The sequence below is a fragment of the Populus nigra genome, chromosome 6 (assembly GCF_951802175.1).
Source record: "Populus nigra chromosome 6, ddPopNigr1.1, whole genome shotgun sequence".
NCBI lineage: Eukaryota > Viridiplantae > Streptophyta > Magnoliopsida > Malpighiales > Salicaceae > Populus > Populus nigra.
This window is the reverse complement of record NC_084857.1, coordinates 9,006,135-9,020,861: the sequence shown is the minus strand read 5'-3', so window position 1 is coordinate 9,020,861 and position 14,727 is coordinate 9,006,135. Positions and strand designations below refer to the sequence as shown.

General features: G+C 32.2%; 2 protein-coding genes across 4 annotated transcripts; one reads left to right on the top strand and one right to left on the bottom strand.

The window, feature by feature from the left end:
- Positions 1-1,379: 1,379 nt before the first annotated feature.
- On the bottom strand, positions 1,380-4,452 carry LOC133697502 (fructose-bisphosphate aldolase 3, chloroplastic-like). The gene is made up of 6 exons (XM_062120106.1): positions 4,079-4,452; positions 3,359-3,628; positions 3,140-3,249; positions 2,923-3,013; positions 2,324-2,593; positions 1,380-1,862 (listed from the first exon to the last, which is right to left on the bottom strand). The coding sequence occupies exons 1-6, from the start codon at positions 4,232-4,234 to the stop codon at positions 1,584-1,586; spliced, it is 1,176 nt and encodes a 391-aa protein (XP_061976090.1). The 5' UTR covers positions 4,235-4,452; the 3' UTR covers positions 1,380-1,583.
- A 4,257-nt stretch (positions 4,453-8,709) lies between these two features.
- Positions 8,710-13,609, top strand: LOC133696889 (uncharacterized). 3 transcript variants are annotated; one of them, XM_062119181.1, is made up of 5 exons: positions 8,710-9,061; positions 10,613-10,994; positions 11,102-11,188; positions 12,443-12,562; positions 13,386-13,609. In XM_062119181.1, the coding sequence occupies exons 2-5, from the start codon at positions 10,949-10,951 to the stop codon at positions 13,511-13,513; spliced, it is 381 nt and encodes a 126-aa protein (XP_061975165.1). In that variant the 5' UTR covers positions 8,710-9,061; positions 10,613-10,948; the 3' UTR covers positions 13,514-13,609. The 3 variants fall into 3 exon arrangements, with proteins under 3 accessions (XP_061975165.1, XP_061975166.1, XP_061975167.1); XM_062119182.1 differs by having other exon boundaries at positions 9,877-10,994; XM_062119183.1 differs by lacking the exon at positions 13,386-13,609 and adding an exon at positions 12,639-13,177 and having other exon boundaries at positions 8,710-10,994.
- Positions 13,610-14,727: the final 1,118 nt, after the last annotated feature.

Below are 14,727 nucleotides of genomic sequence, written 5' to 3'. Positions count from 1 at the left end.
AAAAAAAAATGCAAGGTAATGAAACCAAAATATTAAAAAAATGAAAGAGACTAAACAATAAATACGAATAAACCTTCTATTCTCGAATTAATATCTCACACTCGTAATTCATTAAACAAACTCAAAGTTTGATTAAGAAACCCAGCCACGACAAATTTGATGTTGCAAGAAAAAGTTATAAAAAAATCAAATTAAAAAAATAAAGGTAAAATAATAATAATAAAAAAATGATGATCAAATTTGATAGGAAAAAAAATTAAAGATAATGAAATTAAAAAATAAATAAATAAAAATTCATCAAAAATAAAATTGAAAATAAATTTTAATTTTATAAATTATTTTAAATAAAAAAATACTAATTAGAAAACTAATGATTAACAGATTAAGTATAAAGAAAAAACTAATTGAAGGGTCAAGTGAATATTTTTTAGTATCAGCTCGCTTCTTTAGGACGAGAGATAAAATAAAAAGAAAAAAAGGTCGTTGTAAGCAACATGTGTTGTCGGGTCAAGCAAAGACCACTGCGATGATTCTATCAACGCTTTAGAAAGCCACCATTTAGCCATTTAAATCCTTTGCATGCAACGCCACAATTTGCTGGAGCTCTCAAGCGCCTCCCTGTTAATTATTTGAATAATATTATATATTTGATAAAAAACAATGCCTCGGCCCCTTTTCAATTCGATTATTATCCAAAACCAAAGGAAAATACACAAATATCTTTGCACATTTATTTCTTTTTTTTTTTGTTTTGCTTCAGTTCAATAATTTACTGCGCAGTTAAATTTGAAATGCTAAAAATACCCTCAAATTATAGATACATGCCATTTTGCTTTTAATGATAATAAAATGATTATATTATATATAAAAAAATACGTGTAGACCAATCCCCAATTAATTAAGCAATGCGTAGTGAAACCTGGAAAAGACAACAACACCTCTTAAAGCAACCATTGTCATTTTATTGAGCACTCTGCCATTTTCATTAAAAAAAACAAGGAAATAAGAACCCAAAGGAAGTGAATAGATCAATTTGGGCTAACTTAATTTTTTAATAAAATATAATTTTGATAAAAAAAAATTAATAAGTTCCACCCAATATTTTAATAAAAAAAAATGAAGAATTACCCCGAATCAATAAGTTCACGAGTCAAACCATGTCAATTCCTTTGTTTTTTTTCGACCCAAACCATTTTTAATTCGACCCAGGACCGAGTTCATTCTAAAATCACATCACCTTAACAGGGCTGTAATTATATTTTTTTTCAAAGAAATGTATTCAAAATGTATCTTGATGCTGCTTGGCCATTTTCAAAATGTATCTTTATATATATATATATATATATATATTCTTCCTTATTACACTAAACCCCCCTCACTGATCGAAGTTGGCAAAAGTTTTCCTTTCGCAACGATATTATTCAATCTCTCTGGCGTTAGCCACATAAGAAATAAACAAAGAAGCTTATCATCTAATGCTATAACTTCTCAGCTTGCATAGCTAGCAATTAACAAGGAACAATACAAAAGGCGAAATTACATATTATTTGGGGGCAAGGAGTACTAGTTTTGATTAATGCTGCTCAATAGGTATAGCCCTTTACGAACATTCCCTTCTTAGCTTCCTCGCTTTCACCCTCGGCAGAATACCTTCCAAGCTGAGCCAAGGAGTTAGCCTTGGCACGCACCAAAAGTGACTTCTGCGCAGCTTCCACGTTATCAGGGCGTCCTTGCCATGTCTTGAGCACGGTGTTCTGCAGTGCACGTGCATATGAGAAGGAAACATGCCATGGGTTGGGGCTTTGGTTCATTGCATTGAGGTTGAGGGTTGCTTGCACTTCAGATTGCCCTCCAGACAAAAACTGAAAAGTAGACAGAAGTAGCTCACTTTGCAGCAGTGACCAAATTACTCTCAAATCATCGTCAATGATTCAACAAAATTTCAAATTAAAGTCAATATATAGATTGCTGTAAGGAGAGCTTCAATTCCTTTCACTATCTTGAATCAATCTGTTTACCACAATAAATTTGGATCCAATTTTCAAGAAATCAGTATCCATCTCCTTTCACCAACAGGAGTTTAAAATCTCTTGCAAAGGACACTTGGCAACATTCTAGACCAAATTGCGAGTAATAATAGGATCAATCATATCATTCAATTTATAAGCCCAGTCCCCATTATAGGACATGCAATATTTGGCTTTAGGCACTCGAGACCTTAACTATTCAATTTCACATGGTAAGAAGAGGGAACTGCAGTGTTCAAGAAATAAATGTACATCAATTTAGATTTCTGATAAAAACAGGGTTCCAGTATTCATACCATGATACCAGGAACTGCAGGAGGTACTCTCCTTTTAAGCATCGTTAGTGTATATTTGGCTATGGTATCTGCTGATGCCTTCTCCTTGTGTTCAGCCCCTGGCGTTACCATGCTAGGCTTAAGTAGGATGCCCTCAAACACAACATTGTTTTCAGCCAAATAGTAAAAGACTTCTGACCAGACCTTCTCAGCAACTTCAAGGGTCCTGTCAATTGGATGGTCCCCATCAAGTAGAATCTCAGGCTCAACTATGGGCACAAGACCGTTATCCTGCACACAAAATTTATCATCAACAAAGAATAGCAAAAAACTTGAATCTCATAGTACTAAAATGAGAGTGGGTGTAGTTTAGCTTTATCAGGACTTGATAACTTCGTAACAATAAAAGTCAACCTATTTTTTGATAGGAAAATCCCAACCAACATGCCAAACTGCTAATCGCCTGAACAAATTCTGAGAAGTAACATAAATCAGCACAAACCACAGACTACCCCTACCTCTCCCAGCCAAGAAAAGAGATGTAAAATAAAGGGAAAAGGAATGCACTGGAAAGGTTTAGAAATATGAGTGAGGAATGCGCTATGAGAACAAAAGAATACCTGAGAAATGGCAGCATATCGTGCAAGTCCCCATGCAGCTTCCTTGACAGCCAGAGCAGAAGGGCCACAGGGAATGCTGACAACAGTTCTCCTGGATATTGCAATGTGATGATGCAACAATAAAACACAAGGAATATAAAATGCTATTGGAATAGTAGACAAATTAAATGGATTAACAAAAGCACAACAATATTACATAGAACTTGAGCAGACTTACCACTTAGCAAAACGTGCACCTTGCTTGTAATATTCGGCAGATCTTGAAGCCAATCCATCCAAACCTTGGCACCAAGACTCGTTGTTTGAACCTGGTAGGGGGACTAAACCCTGAAACAATAAAAGTTGCGTAGTAACACGTACATAAGCTCATTGTGAAAGTGAAAAACCAAATATCCAATACATGATTTATATTTTGTAAATTCTATTGACCAAGCACCTTGTCAACTTTGATGCCAGGTACAATGTTCTCATCACGCAGGCAATCCACGAACTTCTTTCCATCAGTTGTAGACTGGTAAAGTGTCTCCTCGAAAAGAATGGCACCAGAAATATACTCGCCAAGACCAGGAGTAGTCAATAAAAGTTGTCTGTATGCTTGTCGGTTGGTTTCGGTGTTATCCAAGCCAATAGATGCCAACCTCTTCCCGCAGGTTGCATTTGATTCGTCTATGGCAAGGATACCACGACCAGGTGATGCAATAGTTTTCTACACCATCAATCCAGAAGCCAGAGTCAGTTTTGCACAATAAACTACGTAAATAAAAACAAATGATGACCCAATTCTTTGTCTCCTTCCATTCTGAATAAAATCTAGAGATACTGAAGCGTTATACAGAACAACAATTATTGAAAGGAATAAATAACAAAATCATTCAATATATACACGGACAGGTCATATATATATAAATAACTTTTAGAAAGCAAAACGATGTATAGAAAAGAATATAATTAATTCGAAATTAAAAAAACACAAAAACAAATTTTATGTAATGATGCCTGGATTTAACATAAGCTTAATAGATGTAACAGTACAAGCATTCCAAGCAATCTAATCATAAACAAGTTCGAATATCGGATTTGTCAACCAGCAAATATAATAAAGCATCAGCAGCGAAAACAAGTCTAAATAAAAGAAGAAGAAGAAGATGGAACTAACAGCGGTTTGGACGAGCTCGTCAGTGTAAGAGTTGGCACGGATCGAAAAGGAGACTCGGCGAGTTGAGGATCCCTGAGATCGCTGGCCGAAAGGTGACTTTTGGCCGATCCATGAAGACGACGCTGCGTTTAGCTTTACAAGGTTTGCACAGGCCATCACTTCGAGATATAATAATTAGATCAAGATCGAGAGAGAAGTTAGGTTTTCGACGTTTACGAGAAAAATGGCTTTCGCGGTCTGCTAAGGTTTTTCCCCTTTTTCTCTCTCACTCTGTGTTATGGTTCTGTGTTTGTGGTTAGGTGGGATTATAACACGAGTGCGAAAGTGAAGTATAGTTGTGTTTTGCAACTTTTACCTCGTGGAATCCGGACTGAGCTTTGGAAGAGGGAATAGGACAAGAAACAAGCGGGGATACCAAACAGTCCCTTTAGGTGGATTTGTTTTTGTCCCGTGTTTACCAGATTGTCCTCGCGTTGTTGACAAGTCATGAGCGATTCGTTTTTTTGACCAGCTAACACACCCGCACAGTTCATTTGGTTTAGCTTTTTGATTAATCTACCCCTTTATCATGAAATTTGATAGAAAAGATTTTAAGGCCCTATTAACCCTAACCGGCTCCATAGGTCGATCAATAACGAGGCCAACCGAAGCCTGGATTGGTAAAAACACAGTCCCATCACATTACACTGCAAAAATTATTTGGTTTGGCACGTAACAAATTACTGTTTTCACTTCAAATATTTTTTTCAGGATCATATAAAATAATATTTATGATATTGTGTATAAAGTTCAGTGACAAATGTTTCAAGAACACCGTCATCATACATTGGAGTTGATCATTATTTATTTGATCTAGTTTTTATTAAAAAATTAAATTGATTTTTTAAAAATAATAAAACCAAAACAAAAATCAAATTAGATTCAGTTTAAATCGATCGATTTCGATTCAATTATTTTAAAATAAAAATCAATTCAAACTAGTTTGGCTTTTTTTTTCCTGGTTTGGCTTAGTTTTTTAGGTTCGATTCGGTTTTTTTTGTTTTTCTCGGTTTGCGTTTTATTCGGTTTGGTTTTTTTGATTTCAGACTTATAAAACCGAAACCGAACCAGTAAGTTTTTTTAAAATTCTAATCGGTTTTTTTCAAGGTTCGGTTTTTTCAGTTATTTTTTTTATAGTTTCTCGGTTTAATCGGTTTTTAATTTTTTTCTTTATCCCTACCATATATAAGTAAAAAAAGAATATTTATAACCTTTAGGGGTGTAACTCAACTAATCAGATCTTAGATTTGTTCCTTAAATGTCACCAGTTCGAGTCCTATAAACCTTAAAACTACTGGAGGCTTACATGGTCATTAACTTTAAGGCTTATGGAATTAGTCGAGTTACGCGCAAGCTGCCCGAACAACCACATTAATAATAATAATAATAATAATAATAATAAAGTATTTATGCCACGTGATAGGGTATTAGTTTGTTGAAAATTTAGAGTGAAAACTTTATAATGCAGTGACAGTGAGTTTTTAACACTTTCAAGTTTCAACAGCTCAGGGGTTCAGATTCTCTCCCTGAAATATTTGAGCTTAAAAAATATCTCATTATAAGAGAGGGTTAAAGTAGCCTCCCATATTTGCAGCAGCGACCACTTTGGTTCGTCGTGGATAATATGACTTCTCTGCCCGACTAGCTACTTTACTTGACTCCTTGATTGTCTAACCATCGATTATGAACTGCAAGATTTTACAATCACTTGGGATTTAGGGCGCCAAGGTCAAGGCATGCATGGAAGATTTGGTGGTACACCGCAGCTTTCACCTAACATCTGAAAGTTCCTTTTGTTTTCCGTTATATATATATATATATTAAACATTTGATATCCAGTGTTGAGATCCCAACAGCACTGTAACTTGTTTCAGTAACCTTTCTTAAAAAAAAAAAATAGTGATGGTTTAAAATAATTTTTATTTAATAATATATTAAAATAATATTTTTTTAAAAAAAAATTATTTTTAATATTAACATGTTAAGATAATATGAAAACATAATAAAAATTATTTTTTAAAACAAAGTTTCAAAATACACCCTTAGACTATTCGGTTGGTTAGAAATTAGTTTTATTTGAAAAAATGGTTTTTATAAAAAATAAAAACAAATATGATAGATAAAAAGTTTGAAATATGATAAAATTAAAAAAAAATCTAATTTTATAAATTATTTTAAATAAAATAAATGGTAATAAAAAATAAAGACCAAATATGATAGATAAAAAAATTTAATTAAGAAAAAAATAAGAAACCAATCAAAAGAATAAATATAAGAGTTGATATAAAAATCAGATTTTAATGAAAAAATTAAAAATAAATAATTAAAAATAAAATACATAACAATAAAAAATCAATAACCAGATTTAATATAATTAATGAATAATAAGATATTTTTAAAATTGTTTGTAATTTCTAAAAAGTATTTTCCTTCTAAAATAAAAAAAATACTCTCCAAAAATCAAGTTAATATTTTCATTCATTATAAAATATTTTTTATTAATTAATTTTTTTAATGGTAAATAGACACTAAAAAATTTTAAAAGTAATTTTTAAAAAACTAATTTACATGAGCTTACTTTTGCAAAATCAAATGGGTATTATCACGACATTTTATATCTTTCAGTACCCAGCTGTTATCCTCAACCAGCAATAGATCTTTCTAAAATATATCATCTCACTCAATTTTATTTTAAAGGAGATTATTTTTTAGAAAAGTGTTCTCCTGTTTTTAGTTTCACGCTATAAAAATCATTGTAAAGATTTTTTATTATTTAATTTTTTTTATATTTTTTAATAATTTTAATGTACCATATCAAAAATAATTTTTTAAAAATAATAAATAATTTTTTTATTTTTTTAATAATTTTAATGTACTATATCTTTCTAAGTAAAAATTACTTTAAAAAATAATTATTACCACTAAAATTTTCTTATTATGAGCTTGAAAATGTATTGTATATTTTTTAAAAAAAAATATGCTATTTTATAGCTTGAAAATTATCGATGTTTAAGATGAGGTATTTTTCGTGTCAAAGTTTAATATATATATATATTCAATTAATTATCTTCCAATCTAACGGAGGAGTCATGAAAAACAAGAAAAAATTGCATCAGAGAGCAAAAATCCATATTCGAAGGATAGAGGCAGGAGTTTGAGATATAAGAGGTCCTCATGGAAAGACCGTCAAAAAATAAATAGTGTAAAATATTGAATAGTAATTGAACGATGTAGACAAGCTGCTCATGCCATATCCATCAACTATATTTCCTTTCTAACATGGTTAGTAGAACAAAAACTCACAAACTTAGGCATTTTTTCTTAGATTGTTTTTTTTTCCTTTTTTTTTTTTCTTTTTGATTGGATCTTTATTGATTTTTCTTATTATTTTTTTCTTCAACTCTATCGTTTAATGTTTTGTTGATTTTTAATTAAATAACATAATTTATTTTGATTTCATATTTATTGAATTATCTCCATCTAAAACAAAACAGTTTAAGGTTTATAATGGTAAACATAAAAAATATTGGTTGACAATAATAATGACAAAAAAAATTAATCTCGATATCTTTGAGCTTTATTTGATAAAAGAAGCTCTATTAGGATATTGTTTCACCTCTAGATCTCTTGAAAAAGAATAAACTTGGCATCAAAAACTTTTTAGGTTTCAAGTTAGTTTTTTTTTACCATTTTTTTGGGGTTGTTTGAAGGCACAAATAAGTTTATTTAGGTATTTAATATGTTTTTCATATGTTTATGGATCAAAACTGTCAAAGATTTTTTTTTTAGGTGTAAAGTATCTATAAACATATTTCCCAACGATTTGTGGTTGTTGGAATCCAGGCAGGTAAGATGACACATTATCTGCCACATTAGGTGACACGTTACATGGATTTATTAATTTTTTTTAAAAAAATTAAAGGTGAATGACTGCCTCATAAAAAAAAAAAACATAGCATGCCCAAACATGTGAGTTGTCGCAGCTTACTTAGGCCTTTTTTTTAGACTTTTTTTTCCTTTATTTTTTTCTTTTTGATTGGATCTTTATTGATTTTTCTTGTTATTTTTTCCTTTAATTTCATCATTTAATGTTTTGTTGATTTTTAATTGAGAAATGTAATTTATTTTGATTTCATATATATAGGGATTATTTCTATCTAAAACAAAACATTTTAAGGTTTAATTATTCTTAATTTTAAAAATATCTATTTTTGTTATAATATAATTTTTTTTAAAATATTAAATCCAAACAAGTTTATAATCAAAGTCAAAATTTGACTGGTTTTGTTACAAATTTCATAATTTGTTTTGAATGCAATTATTATTCTCCGTTTAATGAAAATAATTATACCACCTGTAATGAACAGTAGATGGCTGGCTAGTTTTACAGCTAAACTCAAACATGCCTTTGTTTTGCATTTATTTATTTTTAATATAAAAAATATTAAATTAATATTTTTTAGTATTTTTATATTAAAAATAAAAATATATATTTTTTAATACATTTTTTACTTTTTAAAAAATATCACCATACTAGACGTACGAAAGTTACCATATACCAAGATTTTCAGGTGATGTGTTCAGTTGTCCAAAACTACTCTCCACGCATTCCAGCTCATAAAGCCTTGAAAAGTCTAATTTCTGGGGGGTTTTTAGCGACCTGCATATGTATTTTGAAAAATGTTCATGGATGATGCGACTCAAAAAATGAAGGGGAAAGGGAACGGCGTGGAATTGCTATCGACGCAGAGGCTGCAACCGTTCGAGAACAGGGAGCACAACCCGGAGAGCTACGAGGACATGCAATAGGGTTACGGTCCTCTAATCTTCAGTTCTCTAGAGTTGCACTTGCCTCCTAACATGCTCAATTTGCCGCGTGATCGTGAAGTCCACCTCCTCAGTGACACTCTCACTCGCTACTCTCCCCAGGGTGAACGCGCTCGAGTATGCCGCGCCTCCTCCTCCACTTCTTTTATTCTATTCATGAATTGGAATTGTCGACTTAAGTAAACTCAGATTTCATTCATTCATTAGTGATTTAGGGAAACTGAAAGAAATGTTGTTATGTTCGTGGCTGTGTTCGGTTTCGTAACGGCATCGCTCTTTCTAATGGTCTATGAAAATGTTTGCTCTTTATTTCTATGAGGTTGAGGATTGAATTTGTGAAAATTGTTTGTGCAAATCGGGAGAGAATCTCTCTTCATGCGCAGGGTTGATTGCTACTAGCATGAATAATAATTGGCCTTTCTTTTTATTCCTCTTTTATAACTTAGAATTGATACTTGCTGAACTCACTTGTAGTTTAGTGGGGATGTGGGTTTAAGAGTAAAGATAGATTTTTCTTGATGTCACTTTGTTCGTCTTCATCTATTTTTGTGCAAAAGACCTTCTCCTGAATGGTACATGATCAGCAACACCAGTCATCGTGATATGGTTCTTTCAGAGGTTGAGCTTTGAGATTTTTATTTATTTTCTGAAATGAGTTTTGTGAGTATATTATATTTTAAACATCGTGTAAAATAAAGGCTGACAAAATGAACTTTTCCTATCAATCTTTAATTACCGATGAAAAGGATTGTATCCATATAGGTTCAGATGTCCTGAACTGCTAATGGTGTGGTGGGAATCAATGAGTTTCCAGGAATTTTGATGCACCTCTCTAGTGCTAGTTGTTGGCCTTATCAGATGTTCTGTTGCTTTTCTTTTCTAAATGGTCATACTGTTGTCAGTTGTCACTGATTTCTGATGCAAACTGGCAGGTTCAAAAGCATTGAAAATACAGACAACATATTCTATCAAACTACAAGGTGTATTTCATTTTTGAATTTTTATTCTGAAGTAAAAATTTGAGAAAAAATTGTTGTGCATGGGATAGGGTAATTTTCGTTTTTTTGGCTTCAGGCTCTTTCAGGGTAGTTTCTTTAGCTGATATTCAGCAGAATTGGGCTGCTCTCTTATGATATTTCTTTTTGTTTCATATTTTGGAGGATGACTTGCTCTTTATCTTGGACGTCATTTTAGCTATCAACACAATTTTCTCTTATCATTTTTTTTTTTTTAAAATTTATAAGCGGTGTGTCCTTATTTACCAGGCTTTATGCTAGTCTATGGTTTTTTTCATCATCAGATTGATTTTTTTTAATCATTCCTGGCATTGTTTTTTAGTATAAACCTGTGTTCTTTTGCACAGACACTATATGAGTGCATATGTTTCTCTCACTGCCTATGGTGTCAAGAGTTTATGCAGGCACTTGCCCTCTCCTTTTAAATATGGAAAGGCTTTCATGATAGCTGACATCACATGCATTCTCTCAAAACTGAAAAACTGTTGTTAAACACTTTACAGTTTCCATGGTGATAAGTGTAGAATTGTTTGCAAAATTATATGAGCATGGAATGATTTGGATTTTCATGTTTTGCATATAGCATACAAGTATTAGTTGTCATGTGTTTTTTTGTACACTCAGCTTATTGGCTGGTTACTTCTTGTCACAGCCTCGACATAAGGAGTTGTATAAATATGAATGCCACGCATTTCTTTGGTCCTCCATTTCCCAAAGCAATCAGTGAGAACACAGAAGAGAGTTTATACGTTTGAAATGTTTCAGCCAAAGTTCTGTGAAATGTTGATAAATGAGGTTTTATTTATTCTCTTGTCATTTGTCGTGTAAATGACATGATTTTCCTTGTATTTTAGTTTGTGCATTACAAAGTTCTGATTGCTTAGGTAGAAAGTATGGAAAGATGGGCGTGTGATCACAGGTTCCATATAATTTGTCTGAACACTATGAACAATTTGGTGTTGTTCTTGATGACTCTGGACTGGAAACCATGCTTGAAAAGTTGATGGATGACTATATATGTCCCATGTCTAGAGGTATCGTATCTCTATTCAATAAGGCTCTATGCTTATAAATTATAACTCACAATCCATCATTTATAAATATAGCAAAAACTCATTTCAGTGCTCTTATTTCTATGTAGTTTTCCTTCCTCGGGTGGGTGGATTAACTCTGGATTCTCACCATGGTTCTGTGGTTGAATACGGAGAGCATATGGATATCGAGCTTGGTAGGTGTTAACTTTGAACCTTCTTTTTGCTAATTCCACCTGTCACTATGAATAATAATATCTCGTCCATCGTATTATATTTGGTGAATCTTTTATAATTTAGTAGCGACTGAAACTAAAGGGAGTTTCAAAGACCCGGACCTTCTCTCATCTTTGTTTTGATTCTTCAGTTCCAAAAGTATTGCATGGATTTTTTTTTCATTCTTAAAACTTGTTAGTTGGTTAGGATTTACGCCTTACATTAATGTTGATATTTGTTCGTGTTTGATACGGTGATGGTGTCATTTATTTCCTGGCAATGGTATCAGGCTCTGGCCTGCCAGTTAATGTTTTGCCTTTGCCTTTCTATCACCATTTTTGTTTTGAGAAAGCTTTCTATCGCTAGTTTCAGAAAGTAATTTGTTGCCCCCACCTCCTCCTCCTCCTCCTCTTTCACCTTACATCCTTCTTTTTAGTTTTCAATGTTGATGACTCCGAAGTCACCTTGAATGTTTGCTTGGGTGAGCAATTTCATGGTGGAGATCTGTTCTTTCAAAGTGTTTGGTGCACTAAACATGTGAATACAGCCAATCAGGGGTATCTTAATTTTCAGAATCAGAGTGCTGCTGTTTAACTTGAGGCCATATTTTTTATTTTGTTTATATTATGCTAGCCTAACATGTAGTGATATTTCATTCAAGCTTTCAGTTTCTGTACAAGTTTTCTTAAAATAACACTCATTATTTCTCAATTAGAGATATATCTGAACTAGCAATGGTTAGGAATAATCTGAACTAGGAAATTCAAAGGGGCATACTTACTAGGTCAATGATGCCATTTTTCTTTTTGAAAAAGAAATGGAACTTGTGGACAGTGCTGCTCAGTTATATAAGCTCATGCTTGTGTGCACCTTTTTTTCTGGAATTGTTCATGATGCCAAGTAGGATGAAACTTGATATGTCAAAACTAGATCCTAGCAAAGGGGAGAAAGGAAAGTTTAACTAACTAGATTCTTCTCTAATGGTTATTTTTGTTCCCCTCATAATAGTAGGAAATTTGAGATTGTTCCTGGAAATTTTAGGTGACTGGAGCTTTATGTGATTTGGTATTTTTCATTCTACTTGTATCTAATAGGAAAATTTTGATTATAACCACATTCCGGGATGAGCAGTTCTTTGTCATGGTCACCATTGGGCATGGTGCAAGAGCTACTATTTCTGGGCACCAGGTCAACTTATTGTTTTCCTTATTTTTTGTTTTCCTTTTTGTTTTTAGCACTTTTCAGTTCAGTTTTTCAAGAGCCGAAGAAACATCCAAATGATTTTTCCGCTGGTGCGGAGATTGTTGATGCGAGAAAAAAGAAAGAGAACGCCTGTCAGTTGCTGCTTCGAACTGGTATGTGTTTTGATGAAAAGATTGAAGAAATTGCATTGATTTGCATGCATTAATCTTTTGATATACGCTTTTGAAGGAATTGCTGAAGAGGGATGGTATATCGGCATCTTGAGTCGTTAATTCCTCCCAAGTTTTGCTTGTGAAGTTATATGATAGCAGAATTCTCACCCTTATTATAGTAGTGGCAATTGTTTCTTTCCTCTTCTTTTTTCAGTCCTTTTGCTAGGGTTTTGTTGGTGATATATGAAGGGTGCATGTTTTATTTTTCTCTCTTTCTAGGTTGGATAAATATGTCTAATGCAATGTTGTCTTATTAGCTTTCAAAATTGAAATATGTAGTAATCTCTGGTGCGTTGCAATCATACAAGAAGAAAAATATTATAGTTGAAGCTCAATGTTCTACCTAGTCATTCCTTTCCTTGCAAGAACTTTATCAGATAATTCAATTAGGCTTTTAAGCAGAACTACAATCAATGGCCATGGCCTAGCTGTCAATGTACAAATATCTAGAAACTTAAAGACTTTGGCATATGGTGCTAATGCCATATAATTCTTCATTCTGTACCACGCTCCAAGCTGTGCTTCAAATAGGTACAGAGACTCTCACTTGATACAGATGAACTTTCACCTGGCCTTTTTTGTTATTTTCATTGTGCTTCTTTGCTGCTGACTGCAAAAACACAGTTAGATCTGCTCTCAGGTATACTCAGAAGGTGTGACAATCTTTAGAGTCTGTTTAGCCCGTTTCATAAAGTTTTTTGCAGTCTTATGGTGTCTTTTTATGTTTTGATTCAAAATGGGAGGGGCCGTTTTCCTCTTGCAGGTTGCTTGCTTCTTTTCATCCCAGTATTTTTCCATGGCCTCGAGGGAAGAATTAATAATTCGAACTTTGGTACGTCTTGTAGTAGTTGGTCCATGAAGGGAACTGTAGGTGTGGTGGCCTGGCCATGAAAAAATATTGATGACTGACATGTCGAGGTTTGTTTTTGTGTTATAACTTGATTTTCAAATTGCAATTAATAGTATGCCATATCATCTTTTTTTCAAGTTACTTTTATCTTTTACTTTATATTTATTTATATCATCTTTTTTTTCAAACAGTAAATCAACGACTCCCGTTCAAAAATATTGCCCTTTTTTCTATTTTGGGATGTTTATCGAAAAGTCAAATTATTAATTACTTAATCTTACTAATATACCTCTTAGGCCCTGTTTGTTTGCAGGAAAGTAATTTTTTTTGGAAAGTGAATTCCAGAAAAATGAATTCTGGGAAAGTATTTTTTGATGTTTGGTAGTGTAATGAAAAATAAGTTGGAAAACACTTTCCAGTGTTTGGTTATGTTATGGAAAATGAGCTGGAAAATAACTTATTAATGTTTTATTTTTAAGTTTATTAAAATAATGAGGAACAAATCTTACAAATTAAAAAGTTGAATGAGAATGAAATTGAAAAAAAAAAATGTAATTTCATAAATTATCTCAAATAAAATAAATAATAATCAAAATAATAGAGATCAAATCTAAAAAATTAAAAAAAATAAAAGATGAAGAAATTAAAATAATAATAATTAACATTTCATAAATTATTTCAAATAAAATAAGTAAAAATCAAAAGAATGAGGATTAAATTTAATAGATAAAAAATTTTAATAAAAAAATGATAAGGAAAAAGCAAATAACAATTATAAAAATAAGGACTAAAATTAATATAAAAATTAAATTTTAAGAGATGAAATTGAAAAATAAATATTCAAAACAAATTATATATAGCAATCAAAAGCTTGAGGATCAAATTTGATATAATTAGCAAATAATGACATTTCTAAATTTTTCACAACTTCCGGAAAGTGTTTTCCGCCTAAAATTTTCAGGAAAACACTTTCCTGAAAACCAAGCTAAATTTTTCTTTGACTGGAAAGTGTTTTCCGTTGACCAACTTTTCTAATGGCAAACAAACACATGAAAGTTTGGAAAGTGGTTTCCCGGAAACCACTTTCCGGAAAACAAACACAGCCAAAAGAGAAAACACTTTTCTAGAAACCAAACCAAATTTTTCTTTGACTGGAAAGTGTTTTCTGTTGACCGAAAAGTGTTTTCGTTGATCAGAAAGTGTTTTTCGTTGACCGGAAAGTGTTTTCCGTTGATCAACTTTTCTAGTGGCAAAC